Source organism: Schistocerca cancellata, chromosome 9 (assembly GCF_023864275.1).
Source record: "Schistocerca cancellata isolate TAMUIC-IGC-003103 chromosome 9, iqSchCanc2.1, whole genome shotgun sequence".
In the NCBI taxonomy this organism is placed as follows: Eukaryota; Metazoa; Arthropoda; class Insecta; order Orthoptera; family Acrididae; genus Schistocerca; species Schistocerca cancellata.
Window position 1 is genome coordinate 33,226,002 of NC_064634.1, and position 25,177 is coordinate 33,251,178.

At 43.3% G+C, this 25,177-nt stretch overlaps 1 protein-coding gene across 1 annotated transcript in view; it reads left to right on the plus strand.

The window, feature by feature from the left end:
* The first annotated feature begins 10,094 nt into the window (after positions 1-10,094).
* The window catches only part of LOC126100754 (uncharacterized), an 842,175-nt gene continuing 827,092 nt past the window's right edge, over positions 10,095-25,177 (plus strand). The window contains exon 1 of the mRNA XM_049911378.1: positions 10,095-10,322. Coding sequence (XP_049767335.1) covers positions 10,095-10,322 — 228 coding nt within the window. The remainder of the gene's footprint in view (positions 10,323-25,177) is intronic.

Consider the following 25,177-nt stretch of genomic DNA (forward strand, 5'->3'; position numbering starts at 1 on the left):
CGCTTTCTGGTAGAAATACTGTCTGCGCTTTTGGAATCAAGTCTCTCCAGTCAACCACATACTTATTTTGGATCCTACAGAAACATCTTTTAATAATAACAGCCACTGGTCAACCATATTCATGCCACTCACATATTTCGAAACAAGTCACCTTCTCTGAACCTATCTGCTACAGCAAAACTTCAACATGACCTTAGACACTGCCTCAGCGTCTTGTAACTGTTCCTCAATCTCTGTCCTGCCGTCCCTGCAACGTCGTCCATGTGATCAGCCCAATTTAAGTCGGAACTGAACAGAAGTCGGAAAGTGCTATATCTACCACCTTCTGCACACTGTGGAGATAAAGCTTGAGATGAGTTAATGTGACAGTGCCGTCTTTTTTGACCACTGGGTGTGTATGGGAAATTTTGTCGTAGCTCCACCAACAGTGTATGATGCGTAACGCCAGTGTCAAAATGGAGGTTTCTCTTGCAACATTAGGTAGTATTAAAGACATTACAGGAACTGAAACAAGGACTCGCCGGCGGTAGTGGCCGAGAGGTTCTAGGCGCTGCAGTCTGGAACTGCACGATGGCGACGGTCGCAGGTTCGAATCCAGCCTCGGGCATGGATGTGTGTGATGTCCTTAGGTTAGTTAGGTTTAGGTAGTTCTAAGTTCTAGGGGACTGATGACCTCAGATGTTAAGTCCCATATTGATCAGAGCCATTTGAACCAAATGGCTCTGAAAGCCTTTGATTGAAAGAAGGACATGGATTTTGCTACTGAATTCCTGTGCGTCTCCAAACTACTTACAGGTACAACAGTTCGGAGGAGATCTGTTTCACTCATGGGGCATTCACGTCTGTCCAAACATACTGTCTACTATCTTTGCTTTGTACCATCCAACACATGAGAACTATGAACTGTAAAAGCTCCACTAACTGCATCTGACAGAGAACTTGGTAAGATTTTACCACATCCCTCTCTTCCGATAAAACGCAAACAAAACCGTATGCCTGCTGCCATGGAACTTATGCGGTGATCCCATTACCTATACACGTCTATTGGAGCAGGTGGCCAGTGGTCGAAGTCCCTTGCACAGATCAGTGTGATGTTTCATATCCCACAGACTATCAGTCGCAAGAGAGGATCCCTGTTGTTGCTGTGTGATAGATTGTTTTATCTGCTGTAACACGTCTATGCAGTGAATTACTACAGCCTCACACACTGCCATACATTTTATTTCTTCCACCAGGACTTCGGGGTCTTTATCAGGTTCAAAACGGACATTAGCAAGTTCCGATCCATTGTGTTTCACAGAATATTGGACATTCCTCAGTAAATCTTGTTACTGCTGCTCCCACAACACACAAACACTGGATGATTTAAATAAAAGACAGTCACAAGATAAGGAAACCGGTAGAGTATTATCACATTGTGGACCATTTCCGAACAGCTGTCCAAAGGTGATTAATGACCTCTACATTTGAACTCCTCTTTCACAGTGACGAGGTAGCGGATACCTCAGTGTTCCATTTCGATTGATTCTTCACACTACAGTGATGCATACTATTTCGGTGCTGGTCATCCCCAGAAGGTGTTGTTCCCACCAAGACTCTCTCGCCATCTCAAACAACTGACGTCAGTCAATCATTGTGAGACAATAAACAGCATACCAGTGAATGGATGGTATGGAAGAGACACCGTCGATATACTGTAAGAAACACCACAGTTGACAGTGTGATCAATTTATCAATTTTACCAGCCTTTTTCTGTAATTTAAATACCAACCAATGACATACAGCATGCTACCCAATTTCTGTATCATCGATAAACCGACCCTCCACTACTTCGCGGATAGCATTGCGAATTTACATAGATAGCTGTGCAGTACGTGCATTACATTGTTAATTTTCGAACATCTACATCAAATTTTACCAGGGAGCGACCTACATATTTCTAGCACTTCGATCATAGGGAGTAATTTGCGATTACGATTGCCCGTCTTTCCCTATACGGATAGCATTCTCGCATTCATAGAATAAAGATAGAGATTGGAAGACCTCGCATTGTCTTTGACCATCGCTCCCTGCAGTACCGTCGCCGATTTAATTTGCAACTGACCAGAAGTAAATTGCTACATTCCACGCCTCGTGAAGAAACAGAGGGAGCCTAGTCCATAACTGCTGTTTAGCCAACACTGTTCCACAGCGATCTAACTCACGGCAGCTATCCAAGTGCACAAGATATCTCCAGATGCGCACATGCCGAGGAGATTGCGACCCCTCATCACTGTATAGCAGATATGAGAGTGTTGTAGTGATATAACAGACGGTTATGAAGAAGAAACGTGTGGTTTATGCACGATGAAGTTCCAAAGGATGTTCTTTGAAGCATTTTACGTAAATCAACTGTGCTATCGATTCAGATGTATTGTTCTAGCGTGTGAGATCGGTACCAAGAAGGTGTTGGCAAGAGTGAAATGATCGTGGAACGTTAACAAATGCATCCCTGAGGTTGCACGGTTCAGCATTTAAAACAATCTATAACGCCAGAGCGGTGCGGCTTCTGACCTATAAGCCAATTGGAATGCACCGCTGTTAATATTACAGAGTAAGAAATACATCCCCAGCGCATGACATGCATTCTCCGTGCAAGTTTCTCAACGATAAACTATGATGATAAACTGTAAATGTATAAAATTACTACTATGCACACCAAAGAATACATCGATTCCTTGTAACACAGACACTACATATGTTTGCAGAGGTGTATAACACCTGCTGTTTACGAAGTTCATGCTCAATTACAGTCCGGAAATGATGATATGTCCACAAGAACCCTATAAAATAATCCTCGACGGCCGAAAGTGCACACGAAGGAACAGTGATACCTTAGCGGGAAATAAACACCACGATCCGTAGCCAGAGGAGATGTAACAGTCTTACCTCTGTTTACCACCGCCCCTGGTAACCTTCATCTTGCACACAGAAGCTATGATCCGGTATTAGGTGTATTGTTCATGTCCAGGGTGCCGTTTCGCCTTGACGTCATGTCTCTAGGGTGCCTCCTCTCTCCACTATTAAGGTGTATATCTGTAGCATGAGTCTACTCTCCTTCTTCAGAATACGCACTTTGATTGATTTTCTCCCGTAGTCTTTTCACGGTATTTGTCTCCAATTTTATGTATTCTAAGTCAATTTCCCTAATTTTACAAGGTTTTCATGATTTTACATATTTCGTGGTATTTCCCTCAATTTTCACGTGTCTCACATCAGTTTTTCGTGATTATATCAGGTTTCCCTCAAATTTTACCAATTTTATGTTTTCTTCCATATATTTAACCGTTTTCCACATATATGTGGTCAGATGGCTGACACACCCATGTGTTGTTTGGTTTTTTGCGAGAATATCAGCGCTTCTTATACACCAACCTGCTAAACAATTATAAGACTTGCCCTCTCGCCGATGATCAGCTTGCGTGCATTTAGGATAGGATGAACATGAAAAGTATAGTAACAGTCTTTTCGTGTGTATATTATACTGAAGACTCGATTTTCGTCCAAGATGGGGAAGAAGAACGGCCTGCGTCGGGTACATCTTCGTCTGTCTAGAAGGTACCGAAACACCTTTCACATCGACGGACATGTTTCATGACACATGAATTAGACGTCTTTTGATGACTGTAGTTTGGAGACACGTTTGCTGTTAACGATCACATGTAGATAGTCCTCTAAGTCGCACACAGAACAAGCAGTTGTGTACGAGTCTATTGCAGGTTATACCACGCAACTGATCTACCGCCAGAGAACAACGGAAAAATCGTTAAATGCATGATACATGATCTGTAGCAACATGACCCTCTCTCTCTCTCTCTCTCTCTCTCTCTCTCTCTCTCTCTCTCTCTCCCCCTCTATCTTAACTTATCACTCCATCTGCTTCCTCTTGTCTTTTAACTCAGATCCATGTAAGTTTAGAAGCAGATGGCTGTCTTTTCAAGGAGAGTATCAAAGACAGCAGTCATCTCGCATGTATCACTATGACCTCAACAGACATACAGCAGAAAGTTGCCATAAATCAACTGTTTGTTAGCTGACAACACAAGATTGTGATTGACGGAGAGTACAGAGAAGCACATTGTAACTACTGTTTGTTAGCGTTTGAAACACCTAAACACTCCTGTACAGGTTCAAATACGCTATCCATTCTGCAGTTGTATACTGCAGTCAACCCAGCCGGTAATACCACACCCTTTAGCTAAGGACACTTTATAAAAATTTATAAGGCCGTTGCCGATAACTTTGGAGTCACACGTGGTTTTGTGATCAGACATATACAAATTTATTAGTCTCTATCTGGTGGTCATCCACGTTAAACATTCTATTCTTACCGTATTATCGCTGTCGACGAAAACTGGCTGTTGTCCTCGTTCCGTGTGATTCCATGTCAACTATTCCTCGTATTCTTCTGGCTGTCGCATATTCGTTGCCATGTACAAGAATTGTCCTGCACCAAGCGGAGGACATGCAAGTATTCTCTCAATTCCCCGGCATTTAGGCGCCTTTTCCATCAATTTATACATATTTTCCATTATCTTCCGTAATATTATCGCTTTTATGCCCCTTCTACCAATATGATCATGACATCACTTCTCGTTCCGTATTCTAAAATTGCTTGTAAATGTAGTAATGTGGCCTACACCTAGCGCAAATGCTCTGTTTTTGTGGTCGGACGGCATAGCATAGCACCGTACTCGAATGCGCCAGTTACCTCCAATCACATATTCTACAGTTGCAGTGGGTTTGCTTTGTTTTCTGTATGTCTGCACACAGCACAGTGCAGAGAAAACAAATAAGATCGCCTACAAGAGTTCAGTTCAACTTCATGTTACTGAAACAGAAAACATAAGTTGGTTGCGCACCAGCAACATAAAATAATTTGTGAACTTTAATTCAATGATTATTGAGAAGGCAAAAGCAAATCGGTCTTCTAAATTGAGTTTGAACTGGAAAAGTTTTGTGGATCCAATAGCGGCGTCAGGAGTTCGCAAGTAAACGTATCCTGAGCAGAGTCGCCAACTTGTAACCTGTCGCTGGTTGGAGGTACTGAGTATTTAAAGTTCCGTAAAACAAGTTCAATTGAAACACATGTTCCTCTGGTTGCAACCAGTTTCGGTGCCGTAAGCACCATGATGGTGGCTGACGTCAGTGGATGGAGCGAGATCAGTAAGAACCCAGAGCAGTTGACGTTCGTGTTCTCTGTGTTTCTCACATTATGTTTACGTACATTGTTAGTTTCAGGCATTTGCTTTTTGTGATTACTCGTAAGTTTTTGATTACATAGTTACATCTTCATTAAACCACTAATACACCAAGTAACCTTGATTTTAAGCGCAGTGTAACGTGCTATTTCAATGATGAACGTCGATCTCATGACGTTTACATTGCACGGGTATTCGTTGTTTCAGGGCGACAGTGAATGGCATGCCCGCTCTGAAAAAGCAAAATTTTGTTATTTAGATGATTCTTTTGCTTGTATAGTTATGTTATCATCTTAGGTATGATGGTCTGGAGTTGTTCTTGTGCAAAGAAATTTAAAATTTTTCACGATTTAAAATGTTCTTTGAGAAGAAAGATATTCGTACTTTCAACTTATTTTTTCTGAAACACTTCCACCGACTGACTGAAAAAAATTAACGGCCATACGCTTCCATGAGCTGTAAAATCCACCTTAATAAGTCTACTCTTAATAACAGTAAAAACTCAAATGTTTTCAACATTAATTAGACCATAAATGCTTCTTTTAATAACCCAAACTGGACATCTTCTCATTCTACAAAGAAAGACCAACGATAAAGTTTTATCTCAGAGAGTTTAAATCATTTATAGCGCTAGGATTTAGATAAACTGGTGCGTATGGAAAATAAATTTATATACAGAGTGGAGAAAAATAATGTCACGAAATGTTAACCCTGAATAGCTGATGCCAGTAAGAACAAAAATTACTAGTGCTGTGTAGGTCGACAACGCACCATTTTTAAGCTGCGGAAACTTGGCGCCACGCGCTCGGATTGGCGGTGGAATTGCCCTGTGGCAATTCGTCGGTTGAGGGAAAATGCTATGGTTGTCGGTTCACACATACATACATCATTCTCCCCATCACTGCCCCAACGTGATACCCACACGGTGAAATTTGCTAGAGATACAACTAAACCAGGATGTTATTGAACTTTACCTTCTGTGGCCCCTAAGAGCAACACATGATGACCTTACAGTACACATGTACACTAGTGACTGATGGAAAATGCTCTGCACTCTAAACGCTTCCAGGTCAGCTGTGCATGTAGTCAAGCGTTTCAGCGTATGCTCGTCAAATATCAAGATGAAAACTCATCTGTCCAGTTGCAATAATAGTGTGGTCGGCTAATTGAAGTGAAACATTTGTACAAATGTGTGTGAAATATATAAATATATGTGACATTTGCATACGTGGATAAAGCCAGGTGTAAAAGGCTCCTTCTAACGCCCTGAGTCGATTTCAACTAAGCTTGACACAAATACAAGGGTCACTCCAAAAGAAATGCACACAATTTTTTTAAAAAATTCATCTTTTATTTTACATGTTTGAAAGTTTTACAGTCTGTAGATACATCCTTTAGGAACAATATTTTAATTTCTTCACATAATTTCCATCCCTCTCAACTGCCTTACGCCATCTTGGAACCAGCGCCTGTATACCGGCACGGTAAAATTCTGGACTAACCTGTTGGAGCCACTGTTTGGCAGCGTGCGGAAGGGAGTCATCATCTTCAAACCTTGTTCCACGAAGAGAGCCTTTCAGTTTCCCAAAGAGATGGTAGTCACATGGAGCCATGTCAGGATTGTAAGGCGGATGTTTCACTGTTGTCCATCCGAGTTTTGTGATCGCTTCCATGGTTTTTTGACTGACATGTGGCTGTGCATTGTCGTGCAATAGCAAAACATCCTGCTTTTGCCGATGTGGTCGAACATGACTTAGTCGAGTTTGAAGTTTCTTCATTGTCGTCACATATGCATCAGAATTTATGGTGGTTCCACTTGGCATTATGTCCACAAACAAGAGTTCTTCGGAATATAAAAACACAGTAGCCATAACTTTTCCAGCAGAAGGTGTGGTTTTGAATTTTTTTGCTTGGGTGAATTTGCATGATGCCACTCCATTGATTGCCTCTTCATCTCTGGTGAAAAATGATGGAGCCACGGTTCATCACCTATCACAATTCTTCCAAGAAATTCATCTCCACCGTTTTCGTACTGTTCCAAAAATTCGGTGCATACAGTTTTTCTTATTTCTTTGTGAGTCACTTTCAACATCCTGGGAACCCACCTGGCACAAACCTTTTTTAACGCCAACACTTTCAGTATTCTGCAAACACTTCCTTCCCCTATGCCAACGTAACGTGACAATTCGTTCACTGTCATGCGTCTGTCAGCAGTCACCAATTCGTTAACTCTCTGCACAATCTCTGGAGTGTCTGCAGAACGAGGCCTGCCGCTACGAGGACAGAACTCAATATAGCTGTGCCCGCTTTCATCACGTAACCTGCTTGCCCACCGACTAACTGTACTGCGATCGACAGCAGCATCTCCATACACCTTTTTGAACCTCTTGTTGATGTTTCCCACTGTCTCGTTTTCACAGCACAGAAATTCTATGACAGCACGTTGCTTCTGACGAACGTTAAGTGAAGCAGCCATCTTGAAGACATGCTGTGACGGCGCCACTCACAGGAACAGGTTGACTAAAATGGTTCAAATGGCTCTGAGCACATGGGACTTAACATCTACGCTCATCAGTCCCCTAGAACTTAGAACTACTTAAACCTAACTATCCTAAGGACATCACACAACACCCAGTCATCATGAGGCAGAGAAAATCCCTGACCCCGCCGGGAATCGAACCCGGGAACCCGGGCGCGGGAAGCGAGAACACTACCGCATGACTACGAGCTGCGGACCGGAACAGTTTTAACTAAGTTTTAAAACAAGCGGGAAGGATGTATCTACACAGTGTAAAACTTTCACACATGCAGAATGAAAACTGTATTTTTACAAAAAAGTGTGCATTTCTTTTGGAGTGACCCTTGTATTACGGTCTGGAAGAAATACTCTGAGGGTAAGGACTAGTAATCTCCTTTTGGGGGAGAAAGAGAAGGTAGACAGATAGGGAAGGAGAAGATGGATAGTGATGGTAGAGGAGGAGAAAAAGAGATGAGAAGGAGGAAACTGACAGAGAAGGGAAAGTGGAGGAAAGGTCAGAGAGAGGAGGAGAGGTAGATAAACAGAGAAAGGAAAGAGAAAGAGATGGACAGAGGGAGGTGGTACGAGGAAATGGACAGAGGGGGAAGGTGCAGATGCACAGAGGGACTACGAACTGATGGACATGGAGAGGAGGAACGGATGGAGAGAGAGAGAGGTGTAGGAACAAATAGACAGAGGAGTAGGAGGATGTGGACAGCCAGAGCGAGAAGTGAGGGGGGGGGGGTGGACGAGATGAACAGAGAGAGGGGGCAAAAGGGAGAGAGGAGGAGGAAGAGGAGGAGAAACACATAGAGAGGCGCAGGAAGGAAACGGACATAGAGAGGGGGAGAAGACAGGCTAAAGGAATTGGCATACATCTACATCTACATGACTACTCTGCAATTCACGTTTAAGTGCTTGGCAGAGGGTTCATCGAACCACAATCATACTATCTCTCTACCATTCCACTCCCGAACAGCGCGCGGGAAAAGCGAACACCTAAACCTTTCTGTTCGAGCTCTGATTTCTCTTATTTTATTTCGATGATCATTCCTACCTATGTAGGTTGGGCTCAACAAAATATTTTCGCATTCGGAAGAGAAAGTTGGTGACTGAAATTTCGTAAATAGATCTCGCCACGACGAGAAACGTCTTCGCTTTAATGACTTCCATCCCAACTCGCGTATCATATCTGCCACACTCTCTCCCCTATTACGTTATAATACAAAACGAGCTGCCCTTTTTTGCACACTTTCGATGTCCTCCGTCAATCCCACCTGGTAAGGATCCCACACCGCGCAGCAAGATTGTAACAGAGGACGAACGAGTGTAGTGTAAGCTGTCTCTTTAGTGGACTTGTTGCATCTTCTAAGTGTCCTGCCACTGAAACGCAACCTTTGGCTCTCCTTCCCCACTACATTATCTATGTGGTCTTTCCAACTGAAGTTGTTCGTAATTTTAACACCCAGGTACTTAGTTGAATTGACAGCCTTGAGAATTGTACTATTTATCGAGTAATCGAATTCCAACGGACTTCTTTTGGAACTCATGTGGATAACCTCACACTTTTCGCTATTTAGTGTCAACTGCCACCTGCCACACCATATAGCAATTTTTCTAAATCGGTTTGCAACTGATACTGGTCTTCGGATGACCTTACTACACGGTAAATTACAGCATCATCTGCGAACAACGTAAGAGAACTGCTCAGATTGTCACCCAGGTCATTTATATAGATCAGGAATAGCAGAGGTCCCAGGACGCTTCCCTGGGGAACACCTGATATCACTTCAGTTTTACGCGATGATTTTCCATCTATTACTACGAATTGCGACCTTCCTGACAGGAAATCACGAATACAGTCGCACAACTGAGACGATAGCCCGTAGGCCCGCAGCTTGATTAGAAGTCGCTTGTGAGGAACGGTGCCAAAAGCTTTCCGGAAATCTAGAAATATGGAATCAATTTGAGATCCCCTGTCGATAGTGGCCATTACTTCGTGCGACTAAAGAGCTAGCTGCGTTGCACAAGAACAATGTTTTCTGAAACCATGCTGCTTACGTATCAATAGATCGTTCCCCTCGAGGTGATTCATAATGTTTGAATACAGTATATGCTCCAAAACCCTACTGCAAACCGACGTCAATGGTATAGGTCTGTAGTTCGATGGATTACTCCTACTACCCTTCTTAAACACTGGTGCGACCTGCGCAATTTTCCAATCTGTAGGTACAGATCTATACATACATAAATACATACCCGAGCGACTCCTAGTACACGCCCAATAATAATATTTCAAAACACACGCTAAGAGACTGGGGCAGCGCAGTGAGTGGATGGGGCGTGGCTTGCCGGCAGGTGGCGTGGCGCTGCGCGACGTGCGCGTGTCGGTGCCGGCGGCCATCCAGCGGGGCACGGCGGCCGTGCTGCGCTGCCGCTACGACCTGGAGGGCGACGCGCTCTACTCCGTCAAGTGGTACAAGGGCCGGCGCGAGTTCTTCCGCTACACGCCGCGCGAGAACCCCGCCATCAAGGTCTTCCCCTTCACCGGGCTCACCGTAGACGTAAGTAAACACCTCTCTACTCCAGTTAGCACTAGATGGCTGCATCGCCTTCATTTTCCGGAGCGGGGCTTATCAACTCGTTAATCCGATGGCTCTACGCAAGTATGCAACTGTCCTTGCAAAACCATGTCTCCACGGCACGATGGCATCTACCAGTAAGACAATGCAACGTGTCACACGGCTCACAGTGTACGTGTGTGATGCGAAGAGTATCAGGATGGGTCAACCGTTCTCCGCTGGACATCAAACGTCCCGGATTTAAACACAGTCGAAACTCTGTGGGATCACCTGCATAGGGCTGTTCAAGTCGTGGATTCTCAACCGTGAAACCTAGAGCAGCTGACCACGACGCTGGGATCCGCATGGCTTCACATACCAGTCGATACGTTCCGGAACCTCTTTCATACTCCTCCTGTGTGTTGCCGCTGGAGAACGTGGATTCAGACTGGCACGTTTTACGATGAATAGGAGTACAGACGTTTTTGGCCCACCTGTCTTCATTTTTCTTCCGAACTACATTGATATTTTACTAGATTATGATTCTACGCCATCGTTTTCTTTTCAGTCATCGGTCTTCTCACTGGTTTGACGCTGCCCTCCACATATTCGTCTCCTGTGTCAATCTCTTCATCTCAGAGTAGCACTCGTAACCTACGTCCTCAACTATTTTCTGGCTCTATTTCGTTCTCTGTCTTCCCCTGCAGTCTTTGCCCCTTACAGCTTCCTCTAGTTCAAATGGTTCAAACGGCTCTGAGAACTATGGGACTTAACTTCTGAGGTCATCAGTCCCCTAGAACTTAGAACTACTTAAACCTAACTAACCTAAGGACATCACACACATCCATGCCCAAAGCAGGATTCGAACCTGCGACCGTAGCGGTCGCGCCTTTCCAGACTGTACCGCCTAGAACTGCTCGGCCACTCCGGCCGGCCTTCCTCTAGTACCATAGAACTTATGCCCTGATGTCTTAAAAGGCATCCAATCGACCTGTCCCTTTCTCCTGTCAGTGCTTTTCACATATTCATTTCTTCGCCGCTTGTACGGAGAATCTCCTCATTCCTTATCTTATCAGTCCTCCTAATTTTCTTCAACATATTTTTGTATAATCACATCTGATATGCGTCGATTCTCTTCTGTCCTGGTTTCCTCACAGTTATTATCCCACTCGCATACAATGCTATGCTCCAAACGTACATTCTCTGAAATTTCTAATTAATTCTAATTCTAATTAAGGCCGATGTCTGGTATTAGTAGACTCCTCTTGGTCCGGAAAGCCCTTTTTGCCAGCGCTAGCCTGGTTTTTATATCCTCGTTCTCCGTCCGTCATAGGTTATTTAGCTGTCTAGATAATAGAATTCCTTGACTTTGTCTACTTCCTGATCCCCAATTATGAGACAAGATTTACCGCTGTTCTAATTTCTGATACTTCTCATTGTACTAAATTGTTAAGACTTTCGAGGCCACATGTTGACAAACTGCCTATTGGCTTCTGTCTTGGGTTCTTCGACCGACGTTCATCTAATGATTTTACTGACGTTTCGCCAGCACGAGTGGCTGACATTGTCAAAGCTTCACTCTCCAGTTCCGGTGGTGAACTGGAGCCGAGCTCGCGGCCGCAGACTATATGTACCTGGCGCGCCAACGTCCGAGGGCTTCTCCGCGGTCATTTCCGGTGCGGTTCTCCTCTTGCTACCTGCGACGGTCGTTCGCTGTAGTACGGGAAGCCAGGATCGGTTTACCTTAAGTTTGTCAACTTCTCATTATTTTCGTCTCACTTCTATTTGTACTCCATCCATGTTCACATTATACTATTAATCCCACTCAATAGAACCTGTAATTCTTCTGAACATTCTCTGAGGATAGCAATGTCATCAAGATTCTTGTCATTGATATTCATCCGCCCTGAATTTTAATCCCGCACTTGAATCTTTCTTTTATTTCCGTCATTGCATCTTAGATTCTTTGTGCCAGCTAAGCTTGATAATGATCATTGACCGAAACTGATAGCGAATCGTGCAAAATAAATAACAGGTGAAGATTTCACCAGGTATTTTAACACTTCGTTGCTGTAGTCATGAAAATCATGGCAGATGGAGGCATCGGAGTGTCTTGACCAATACTGGAATCAATCTATTCTTGAGTCGTTTCTAGTGTCTGCGACCTTGACCTATTTTTCTCCCCAGGCAACCTGCTTCCGATTTTCCTTTCGTTTCCTGCTTGTTTGATTCAACTAAGTCTTTCGTCGTGTTTGTTTAGGCTTTGGGACTGACACACTCTTCTAAAATGCGCAAGCACTCATTTCCTTGTTTGGGTTATCAAGAGTTAGTTCTTGTGGTTGTTTTGGCTACTTGCTGCGGCACATTCGACGTCAAACTAGGCCCTGCCTGTTGTGGCGCAAGAGTTATATGTACATATAATCGCTGGCAGTTTTAAAATGAAAATAATAACACTGTTTAGGACTTTGTGTGAAAACTGTGCAGTATTTTTAAAGTAGGGGAGACCGGGGTTAATTGCCATAATCTTCTATTTCCTGCCTCCATGGAGCTAGAGAGCTGCCATCGTGCCAGCGTTAAAGCCCTAATTAAGGGCTCTAGCTAGTGTGGAGTGTATATAAAGGTGCACCATCCACCGTAACTTCAGTGTGCTTGGAAACGTCAAAAACGCAGGGCCCTTATTTTACCGTTTTTCTGACTGGTCAGTATAACTTTTGAGAGTAGGTATATATATTATTATTATTATTATTCTGGATTTACAATGTGAGTACATTTTTCCAGCACCTATTCTAGATTACAGTAAGTCACTAATTATTGTTCTCCACTCTTCTCTATTTGTCCATAAATCTTCAGGAATGTTGTTCTTCCTCATTGCTGACTGAACTCCCTGTTTCCATGTATCAGGTGGTCGTCCCCTTTTTCTTCTTCCAATTGGTACCCAGTCGATTATGCATTTTGGTAGCCTTTCCTGTTCCAATTGTCTGATGTGTCCATACCATTTAAGTTGTTTGTGCTCGATGAAATCAATAATTGAATTTTTTCATTTCATCTTGTCCCTGATTACTTCATTTCTTATTCTTTCTCGTCTTGATATTCTTGCTGAACGTCTCCAGAAATCCATTTCTGTGGCTAATAATTTTGATTTCAGTTGCCATTTTGTTGTCCACACTTTTGAACCATATGTAATAATGCTTCTAACTATTGTTTTAAAAATCCTTATTTTGTTATCAGTTTTATGTGTTTGTCCCAGAGAATTCCATTTAATAAAGAGATTGTCGTCTTTCCAGAATTTATTCTTGATCTAATTTCCTTGTCCAGTTTCCCATCATTTGTAATTTTCACACCTAAATATTTATATTCCTCAGTAGCTGTTATTGTTCCCATCCCTTCTTCTAATATTAAGTCTCCATTCACTCCACCAATTACCATGTACTTTGTTTTATTCATGTTTACATTTAGACCTGATTTTTTATGTTCTTGAATCAATTTTCTGGTCATATACTCTATGTCCTCATAGTCTTGGGCTATAATCAGTTGGTCATCTGCAAATTGTAACGAGTATATTGTTCTATCATTTATTGGTATTCCCATAGCGTGACATTTTTTCTTCCAATTCTGTAAAGTTACTTCTGTATATATTTTATACAATGTAGGTGAGATGCTACATTCTTGACGTAATCCTTTTGTGACTTGGAATCCATGTGATAGATATTTACCAATTTTTATTTTTGAAATAGAATTTTTATATAAATTTTGAATTGCTTTAATTATTCTTGGATTTATTCCTATTGATTTTAAAGCTTTCCATAAACTGGATAAAGGCACACTATCATAGGCTTTTTCTATATCTATGAATACTAAATGTATAGGTTGTGCCCAAACCATTTTTTTTTCAATAATTTGTTGTAGGCAAAAGATATGATCAATTGTTGATCTTCCAGCTCTAAAACCTGCTTCTTCTTCAAGCTTGTATATATATATATATATATATATATATATATATATATATATATATATATATATATATATCGCCATGTGTTTCCGGCAACGTCCTCAGAAGGACAACTGCAATAATATCGTGGTCAGATACTACGTCTGGAGTCAGCTGGCATATCTATACCAACAGGTAACGTCGAACAAGGTCAACAAGGAATGCCTCGCACTCTCATGGATCTCCTGATCACCCAGAATACTTTCAAATGACTTTGTTTTGGTGACGTACAATGCCTGTCATTACTCTGCTGAGACTGTCGAAGCTTACGGTAATGAGCTTCGCGTGTCCGTCACGATCAAAAAGGCAAAAAACTAAAGACGGTCGGAGGAGAATGATTCAGTCTGGTACAGCCAATGTAAATATGTGCTAAAATTGAGCCCAACAATTCAAACAAATGGACGCCCAACTCCTAAATTACTTGTTTAATTTAATAGATGGAACCAATTCTGGTTCAACAACAACAGGAAGCTATAATAAGAAGGACTACTTATTTTTCTAGAAGATATCGTTGTTTGTTCACACATTTAGGTTCATACTGTTGTTCACACATTTTAGTATAGTTTTTTTCTCTAGCTATTTCTTCATGAGAAATTACTGTGTCCTGCACACGTACCGCAACCCAAATAAAGTTGCCTAGGGTATGCCAACTAGCCCTGCATCGAGGATTTCAAGTTTTTAGGGAAAGCGTTTTGACGTTACCTAAACAATTATTTAGTAAATGGGTCCTAATGTTTTTGTAGTCAAAAATTTAAGCTCTTCACCGTATTCACCACAGTATTTCCAAGTACTGCAGAAAAAAAAGAAAAACCCAATCGATGTTGATGTGTAACGAGTTACTAGTCCCTGACAAGGACGTAACGTCGCAATTCACCGCGGGAACGCCTATACCAGTACCGACATCGGCAAGGATACAGCGTCCATCAGTTTCGACCGCTCACGATGCTCAACACAGACTACAAAATATTTGCGCGAATGTAGGCGACAAGGCTCAACACTGTAATATCCAAGACACTACCCGCCAGATCAGGCTTGTGTACAGGTTCGGAGCATCACTGCCTCGAAGGAGGCACGTGGCATGCAAGCGACGTTCACATGAGTGGAATTAGATCCGGCCTTTGACTGAATCAACGATGATTTCCTTGACTCGATTATGTGGCGCATGACGATACCCCAGGGTTTCGTTGCCATTCTCATGTGCCTCTTTCGCGGTGCTCCTTCGACGTTGAGAGTCAATGGCAGGGAGGTAGGCACGATTCTTGTTTACAGCTGAGTTAGGCAATGAAGTCCTTTGTCGATGGTGCTGTTTGCGATAGCGCTCGAGCCACTGATACTGACTCTTCGACGGAATCTTACGGGCTTCCAGCTCCATGCGAGCTCCTTCATGTGTCGCACATATACAGATGACTGGATGATACTCGCCTGATTGGAGAACGAAGTACGTCAGGTTGTTGCCCTTCTTACTACATACGGCGTGCGACAGGTAGCAGGGTCAGCAAGCATAAAACCAAGATTCTGCACGCAGGTCGGGACCTGGGGGGTCTGTATAGTCTATTTGCGACGGAGGACAACATGCGATGCTTAGGAGTTTTGTTCTCGAGATCGCTACGGCAATCAGCGGCAAACAGCTAGGAGCGTCTGCTCCAGCACGTCTGACTTCACATACGCCACAATTCACACCGAATCCACGACCTGCTCCAAAGGGTGGAATACTCTAATGTTCATATTGCCTCACTACTGCCACACGTGGAACAGGTACTGCCAATGCCATATGGTATTGCTCACAGATTAATGGCGGCCTTTGTACGCTATGTCAGCCAGGGGATGCTGTTTAAGGTCCAGTACGAGATTTTAACTCTCCCACACCATCCCAGACGACTTAATCTCACAAATGCGCGGAACAAGGCTCTCGGTCTATACCTGCGAGCGGCGCTATGGACGTGAAACCAACAGCAGTACACCATCACGTCGGCGAACCTGGACGGGCGCCTTCCCCCGTCCTTTGCACCACCGGTGGCAGTAGGCATACTGTTGTTGTTGTGGTCTTCGGTCCACAGACAGGTTTTATGCAGCTCTCCATGCTGCTATATCCTGTGCAAGCCTCTTCATCTCCGAGTAACTACTGTAAACTACACACTTTGGAGTCTGCTTAGTGCATTCATCTCTTCGTCTCCCTCTACGAATTTTACCCACCACTCTTCCCTCCAATTGCTGGTCACTTGATTCCTCAGAACGTGTCTTATCATTCAATCTCTTCTTCTAGTCAAGATGTGCCACAAATTCCTCTTCTCCCCAGTTCTATTCAGTATCTCCCAATTAGTTACGTGATTTACCCATCTAATCTTCGGCATTCTTTTCCAGCACCACGTTTAGATATCTTCTATTCTCTTCATGTCTAAACTATTTGTCGTCCATGTGTCAATTCCATACATAACTACACCCCTTACAAATAAACGTCAAAAGGGACTTCCTTGCACTTAAATCTGTACTCGATGTTAACAAAATTCCCTTGTACAGAAACGCTTTCCTTGCCATAGCCAGTCTACATTTTATACCCTCCCTACTTCGACCATCATCAGTTATTTTGCTTCCCAAATATCAAAACACATCTATTTTCTCTCATTTCCTAATCTAATTCCCTCAGAATCACCTGATTTAATTCGACTACATACCATTACCCTCGTTTAACTTTTGTTGATAGTCATCTTATATCCTGCATTCAAGACACTGTCAATTCCGTTTTACTGCTCTTCCAAGTCCTTTGCTGTTTCTGACAGAACTACAATGTCGTCGGCAAACCTCAAAGTTTTGGTTTCTCCTCGTTGGACTTTTAATTCCGACTCCAAAATTTTCTTAGTTTTTCCTTTACTGCTTGCTCAATATAGAGATTGAATAATATCGGGGATAGGCTACAAAAATGGTTCAAATGGCTCTAAGCACTGTGGGACTCAACATCTGAAGTCATCAGTCCCCTAGACTTAGAACTATGTAAACATAACTAACCTAAGGGAATCACATACATCCATGCCCGAGGCAGGATTCGAACCTGCGACCGCAGCATCGACGTGGTTCCAGACTGAAGCGCCTAGAACCGCTCGTCCACAGCTGCCGGCGGATAGGCTACAACCTTGTATAGCTCCCTTTTAAACCACTGCTTTCCTTTCCTGCCCCTCGACTCTTGTAACTACCTTCTGGTTCCTATACAAATTGTAAACAGCCTTTCACTTCCTGAATTTTACTGCTGCCACCTTCAGAAATTGAAAGAGAGTATTCCAGTCAACATTGTCAAAAGCTTTCTCTAAAAGTCTACAAGTACTTTCTGTAACCTATCTTCTAAGATAAGTCGTAGGCTCAGTATTACCTTGCTTTTCCCACATTTCTACGGAATCCAAACTGATCGATCAGGAGGCCGGCTTCTACCAATTTTTCCACTCATTCTGTAAGGAATTCGTGTTAGTATTTTGCAACCGTAGCTTATTAAACTGGTAGTTGGGTAACTACACCTGCTATCTTTGGGATTGCCTACTTCGGTGGCCTTGGAATCACATGGAACCCCTGATGTCGCTGCGTCTTCCGGCAGTGAGCATCTTACCGGTCAGCCATCACTCCAGGGTGAATGGCGGACAGTGGTGGGCTCTCGCGTGCCTGGCCGAAAGGCGAAGGTGGGATCTGGCCGCGTGGCAGCTGCCTTACCCCTTTCCAACAGGTACGGGGTGCTTCCTAGTGGTGATGACATCGTTTCCGAGCCACCACAGGATGCCTCGCCTGTTGGGCCAGTGGCCGATTCTCCGGCAAGGTCCCGACAGTCACAGAGGGCGGGCCTATTAGTTATAGGGAGCTCCAACGTTAGGCGGGTTATGGAGCCCCTCAGGAAAATAGCGGGTAGGTCGGGGAAGAATGCCAGTGTGCACTCGGTGTGCTTGCCGGGGGGTCTCGTCCGTAATGTGGAGGAGGCCCTTCCGGCAGCTATTGAACGCACTGGGTGTGACCGGCTGCAGATAGTAGCACATGTCGGAACGAATGACGCCTGCCGCTTGGGTTCTGAGGCCATCCTTGGTTCCTTCCGGCGGCTGGCTGATTTGGTGAAGACAACCAGCATCGCACGCGGAGTGCAAGCTGAGCTTAATATCTGCAGCATAGTGCCCAGAGTCGATCGCGGTCCTCTGGTTTGGAGCCGTGTGGAGGGTCTAAACCAGAGGCTCAGACGACTCTGCGACTATAATGGTTGCAAATTCATCGACCTCCGTTATTGGGTGGAGAACTGTAGGGCCCCCCTAGACAGGTCAGGCGTGCACTACACACCGGAAGCAGCTACTAGGGTAGCAGAGTACGTGTGGCGTGCACACGGGGGTTTTTTAGATTAGAGGGACCCCCCCTTGGGCGAAACGATAAAATACCTGACGGCTTACCAGAGAGGACATTATCATCGTTGATAAAGAACGTCCGTCCTCAGAGACCAAAAACAGGAAAAGTTAACGTAATGTTGGTAAACTGCAGGAGTATCCAGGGCAAGGTTCCTGAATTAGTATCTCTTATTGAAGGAAATAGTGCGCATATAGTATTAGGAACGGAAAGTTGGTTAAAACCGGAAGTGAACAGTAACGAAATCCTAGACACAGAATGGAATATATACCGCAAGGATAGGATAAACGCCAATGGTGGAGGAGTATTTATAGCAGTAAAGAATTCAATAATATCCAGTGAAGTTATTAGCGAATGCGAATGTGAAATAATCTGGGTTAAGCTAAGTATCAAGGGTGGGTCAGATATGATAGTCGGATGCTTCTATAGACCACCTGCATCAGCAACCGTAGTAGTTGAGCGCCTCAGAGAGAACCTGCAGAACGTCGTGAAGAAGTTTCGTGATCATACTATTGTAATAGGGGGAGACTTCAATCTACCAGGTATAGAATGGGATAGTCACACAATCAGAACTGGAGCCAGGGACAGAGACTCTTGTGACATTATCCTGACTGCCTTATCCGAGAATTACTTCGAGCAGATAGTTAGAGAACCAACTCGTGAAGCTAACGTTTTAGACCTCATAGCAACAAATAGACCGGAACTTTTCGACTCTGTGAATGTAGAAGAGGGTATCAGTGATCATAAGTCAGTGGTTGCATCAATGACTACAAGTGTAATAAGAAATGCCAAGAAAGGAAGGAAAATATATTTGCTTAACAAGAGTGATAGGGCACAAATCGCAGAATATCTGAGTGACCACCATCAAACGTTCATTTCTGAGGAAGAGGATGTGGAACAAAAATGGAAAAAATTCAGAAACATCGTCCAGTACGCCTTAGATAAGTTCGTACCGACTAAGGTCCAAAGCGAGGGGAAAGATCCACCGTGGTATAACAATCATGTACGAAAGGTACTACGGAAACAAAGAAAGCTTCATCATAGGTTTAAGAGTAGTCGAATCATAGCTGATAAGGAAAAGCTGAACGAAGCGAAAAAGAGCGTAAAGAGAGCAATGAGAGAAGCATTCAACGAATTCGAACATAAAACATTGGCAAACAATCTAAACAAGAACCCTAAAAAGTTTTGGTCATATGTAAAATCGGTAAGCGGATCTAAATCCCCTATTCAGTCACTCGTTGACCACGATGGCACCGAAACAGAGGACGACCGAAGAAAGGCAGAAATACTGAATTCAGTGTTCCGAAACTGTTTCACTGCGGAAAATCGTAACACGGTCCCTGACTTCAGCCGTCGCACGGACGCCAAAATGGAAAATATTGAAATAAACGATATCGGAATTGAAAAACAACTGCTATCACTTAGTAGCGGAAAAGCATCCGGACCAGACGAGATACCCTTAAGATTCTACAGTGATTATGCTAAAGAACTTGCCCCCTTTCTATCAGCAATTTATCGTAGATCGCTGGAAGAACGTAAAGTACCTAGCGACTGGAAGAAAGCGCAGGTCGTTCCCATTTTCAAGAAGGGTCATAAATCAGATGCGAATAATTATAGGCCTATTTCGCTTACGTCAATCTGTTGTAGAATAATGGAACATGTTTTGTGTTCTCGTATTATGACGTTCTTAGATAATACAAATCTCCTTCATCATAACCAACATGGATTCCGCAAACAGAGATCATGTGAAACTCAGCTCGCCCTATTTGCCCAAGAAATTCACAGTGCCGTAGACACTGGCGAGCAGATTGATGCCGTATTCCTGGACTTCAGGAAGGCATTTGATACGGTTCCGCACTTACGTTTAGTGAAAAAAATACGAGCTTACGGAATATCGGACCAGGTTTGTGATTGGATTCAGGATTTCCTAGAAGAAAGAACACAACATGTCATTCTTAACGGTTCAAAATCTGCAGATGTAGAGGTAATTTCGGGAGTACCGCAAGGAAGCGTGATAGGACCTTTATTGTTTACAATATACATAAATGACTTAGTTGACAACATCGGTAGCTCCGTGAGGCTATTTGCAGATGACACGGTTGTCTACAAGAAAGTAGCAACATCAGAAGACTCGTACGTACTCCAGGAAGACCTGCAGAGGATTAATGCATGGTGCGACAGCTGGCAGCTTTCCCTAAACGTAGATAAATGTAATATAATGCGCATACATAGGGGCAGAAATCCATTCCAGTACGATTATGCCATAGGTGGTAAATCATTGGAAGCGGTAACGACCGTAAAATACTTAGGAGTTACTATCCGGAGCGATCTGAAGTGGAATGATCACATAAAACAAATAGTGGGAAAAGCAGGCGCCAGGTTGAGATTCATAGGAAGAATTCTAAGAAAATGTGACTCATCGACGAAAGAAGTAGCTTACAAAACGCTTGTTCGTCCGATTCTTGAGTATTGCTCATCAGTATGGGACCCTTACCAGGTTGGATTAATAGAAGAGATAGACATGATCCAGCGAAAAGCAGCGCAATTCGTCATGGGGACATTTAGTCAGCGCGAGAGCGTTACGGAGATGCTGAACAAGCTCCAGTGGCGGACACTTCAAGAAAGGCGTTACGCAATACGGAGAGGTTTATTATCGAAATTACGAGAGAGCACATTCCGGGAAGAGATGGGCAACATATTACTACCGCCCACATATATCTCGCGTAATGATCACAACGAAAAGATCCGAGAAATTAGAGCAAATACGGAGACTTACAAGCAGTCGTTCTTCCCACGCACAATTCGTGAATGGAACAGGGAAGGGGGGATCAGATAGTGGTACAATAAGTACCCTCCGCCACACACCGTAAGGTGGCTCGCGGAGTATAGATGTAGATGTAGATGTAGATTATATTCTTCTTGAAGTCAGAGGGTATTTCGCCAGTCTCATACATCGTGCTCACCAGATGGTAGAGTTTTGTCATGACTGGCTCTCCCGAGGCCATCAGTAGTTCAAATGGAATGTTGTCTACTCCCGGGGCCTTGTTTCGACTCAGGTCTTTCAGAGCTCTGTCAAACTCTTCACGCAGTATCTTATCTCCCATTTCGTCTTCATCTACATCCTCTTCCATTTCCATAATATTGTCCTCAAGTACATCGCCCTTGTATAAACCCTCTATATACTCCTTCCACCTTTCTGCCTTCCCTTCTTTGCTTAGAACTGGGTTGCCATCTGAGCTCTTGATATTCATACAAGTGGTTCTCTTCTCTCCAAAGGTCTCTTTAATTTTCCTGTAGGCAGTATCTATTTTACCCCTAGTGAGATAGCCTCTACATCCTTACATTTGTCCTCTAGCCATCCCTGCTTAGCCATTTTGCACTTCCTGTCGATCTCGTTTTTGAGACGTTTGTATTCCTTTTTGCCTGCTTCATTTACTGCATTTTTATATTTTCTCCTTTCATCAATTAAATTCAATATTTCTTCTGTTACCCAAGGATTTCTATTAGCCCTCGTCTTTTTACCTACTTGATCCTCTGCTGCCTTCACTACTTCATCCCTCAGAGCTACCCATTCTTCTTCTACTGTATTACTTTCCCCCATTCATGTCAATTGTTCCCTTATGCTCTCCCTGAAACTCTCTACAACCTCTGGTGCTTTCAGTTTATCCAGGTCCCATCTCCTTAAATTCCCACCTTTTGCAGTTTCTTCAGTTTCAATCTGCAGTTCATAACCAATAGATTGTGGTCAGAATCCACATCTGCCCCTGGAAATGTCTTACAATTTAAAACCTGGTTCCTAAATCTCTGTCTTACCATTATATAATCTATCTGATTCCTTTTAGTATCTCCAGGATTCTTCCAGGTATACAACCTTCTTTTATGATTCTTGAACCAAGTGTTGGCTATGATTAAGTTATGCTCTGTGCAAAATTCTACAAGGCGGCTTTCTCTTTCATTCCTTCCCCCCAATCCATATTCACCTGCTATGTTTCCTTCTCTCCCTTTTCCTACTGACGAATTCCAGTCACCCATGACTATTAAATTTTCATCTCCCTTCACTACCTGAATTATTTCTTTTATCTCGTCATACATTTCATCTATTTCTTCATCATCTGCAGAGGTACTTGGCATATAAACTTGTACTACTGTAGTAGGCATGGGCTTTGTGTCTATCTTGGCCACAATAATGCGTTCACTATGCTGTTTGTAGTAGCTAACCCGCACTCCTATTTTTTTATTCATTATTAAACCTACTCCTGCATTACCCCTATTTGATTTTGTATTTATAACCCTGTAATCACCTGACCAAAAGTCTTGTTCCTCCTTTTCTCCAAAAGTCTCTTTAATTTTTCTGTAGGCAGTATCTATCGTACCCTATGTGATATATGCTCGTTCATCCTTACATTTGTCCTCTAGGCATCCATGCTTAGCCATTCTGCCCCTCCTGACGATCTCATTTTTGAGACGTATGTACTCTTTCGGCCGGCTTCATTTACTGCATTTTTATATTTACACCTTTCATCAATTAAATTCAATAACTCTTCAATTAGCCAAGGATTTCTGTTAGCCCTCGTCTTTTTACTTACTTGATCCTCTGCTGCTTTCTCTATTTCATCTCTCAGAGCTACCTATTATTCTTCTATTGTATTTTCGTTCCCCAGTTCTTGTCAATCGTTCCCTAATGCTCTCTCTGAAACTCTATAAAATCTCTGGTTCTTTCAGTTTCTCCAGGTCTCATCGTCTTAAATTCCTACCTTTTTTGCAGTTTCTTCAGCTTTAATCAACGGTTCATAGCCAATAAATTGTGACCATAGTCCACATGTAACCCTTGAAAGTCTTACAGTTTTAAACCTGGTTCCTAAATCTCTGTCTTACCATTAGACAATCTATCTGGAACTTTGGAGTGCCTCCAGGCATCCTCCACGTTCACAACCTTCTTTCATGATTCTTAAGCCAAGTTGTGCTCTATGCAAAATTCTACCAGGTGGCTTCCTCTGTCATGCCTTACCCGGATTCTGTATTCACCTACTACTTTTCCTTCTCTTCCTTTTCCTACTATTGAATTCCAGTCAGCCATGACTATTCAATTTTCTTCTCCCTTATCTATCTAAATAATTTCTTTTATCGAATCGTTCATTTTTTCAATGTCTTCATCAGCTGCATAACTAGTTGGCCCATGGACTTGTACTACGGTGGTAGGCGTGGGCTTCGTGTTTATCTTGGCTACAATAATGCGTTCATTATGCTGGTGTAGTAGCTGATCCACGTTCCTGTTTTTTTATACATTATTAAACCTACTCCAGCATTATTCATATTTGATTTTGTATTTATAACCCTGTATTCACCTGACTGCCTTCCGATGTGGCCGACCGGTTCTAGGCGCTTCAGTCCGGAACCGCGCTGGTACTATGGTCGCAGGTTCGAATCCTGCCTCTAGCATGGATGTATGTGATGTCCTTAGGGTAGTTAGGTTTAAGTAGTTCTAAGTCTACGGGACTGATGACCTCAGATGTTAAGTCCCATAGTGCTTAGAGCCATTTGAACCATTTTCACCTGACCAAAAGCCTTGTTCCTCCTGCCACCGAATTTCACTGATTCCCACTATATCTAAGTTTAACTTTTCGATTTCTCTTTTTAAATTTTCTAACCTATCTGCCCGATTAAGAGATTTGATATTCCACGCTCCGATCCCTAGACATCCAGTTTTGTTTCTCCTGATAAAGAATTCCTCCTGAGTAGTCCCCGTCCGGAAATCAGGGGACTATTTTACCTCCAAAATATTTTACCCTAGAGGAAGCCATCATCATTTAAGCGCACAGTAAGGCTGCATGCCGTCGGGAAAAATTACAGCTGTAGTTTCCTCTTCCTTTCAGCTGTTCGCAGTACCAGCACAGCAAGGCCGTTTTGATTGATGTTAGAAGGTCAGATAAGTCAATCATCTAGACTATTCTCCCTAAAACCGCTGAAATGGCTGCTGCCGCTCTTCAGGAACCACATGTTTGTCCGGCCTCTGAATACACACAACTCCATGGTGGCGGCACCTACGGTGCGGCCATCTGTATCGCTGAGGCAAGCAAGCCACCCCACCAACGGCAAGGTCCATAGTTCATTCTGGGGAAGTAGGCAGAATATCGCCCTCTTTTTCTCATGTTGTGCGATTGCTTGCCGATTTTCGTTATCTACAAGGATCCTCACTAGCCGTGAGATGTATCGATACTTGTGGCGTCATCATGGCAGCAATTTTGTCGACCTTAAATAGCAGAGTGATTGGCGACAGATCTGGCGAGATGTCCTTACGCCTCTCCTCGCCAAGGTAGTGAGATCGTCGTGGTTTACAGTAATCAACCATAAGACATTTTCTCACTGACACTTGTACGGCATTCACACGGTCCATTTTCCACTCTGCCTTATATGTGGTGTACAGTACAGCGACGAACACTGTCTGTAGTGCGGTGAGGCGAAAGATGTTTGGCGGCTGACGCAATGCATTATGGTACCCCTGCAACAC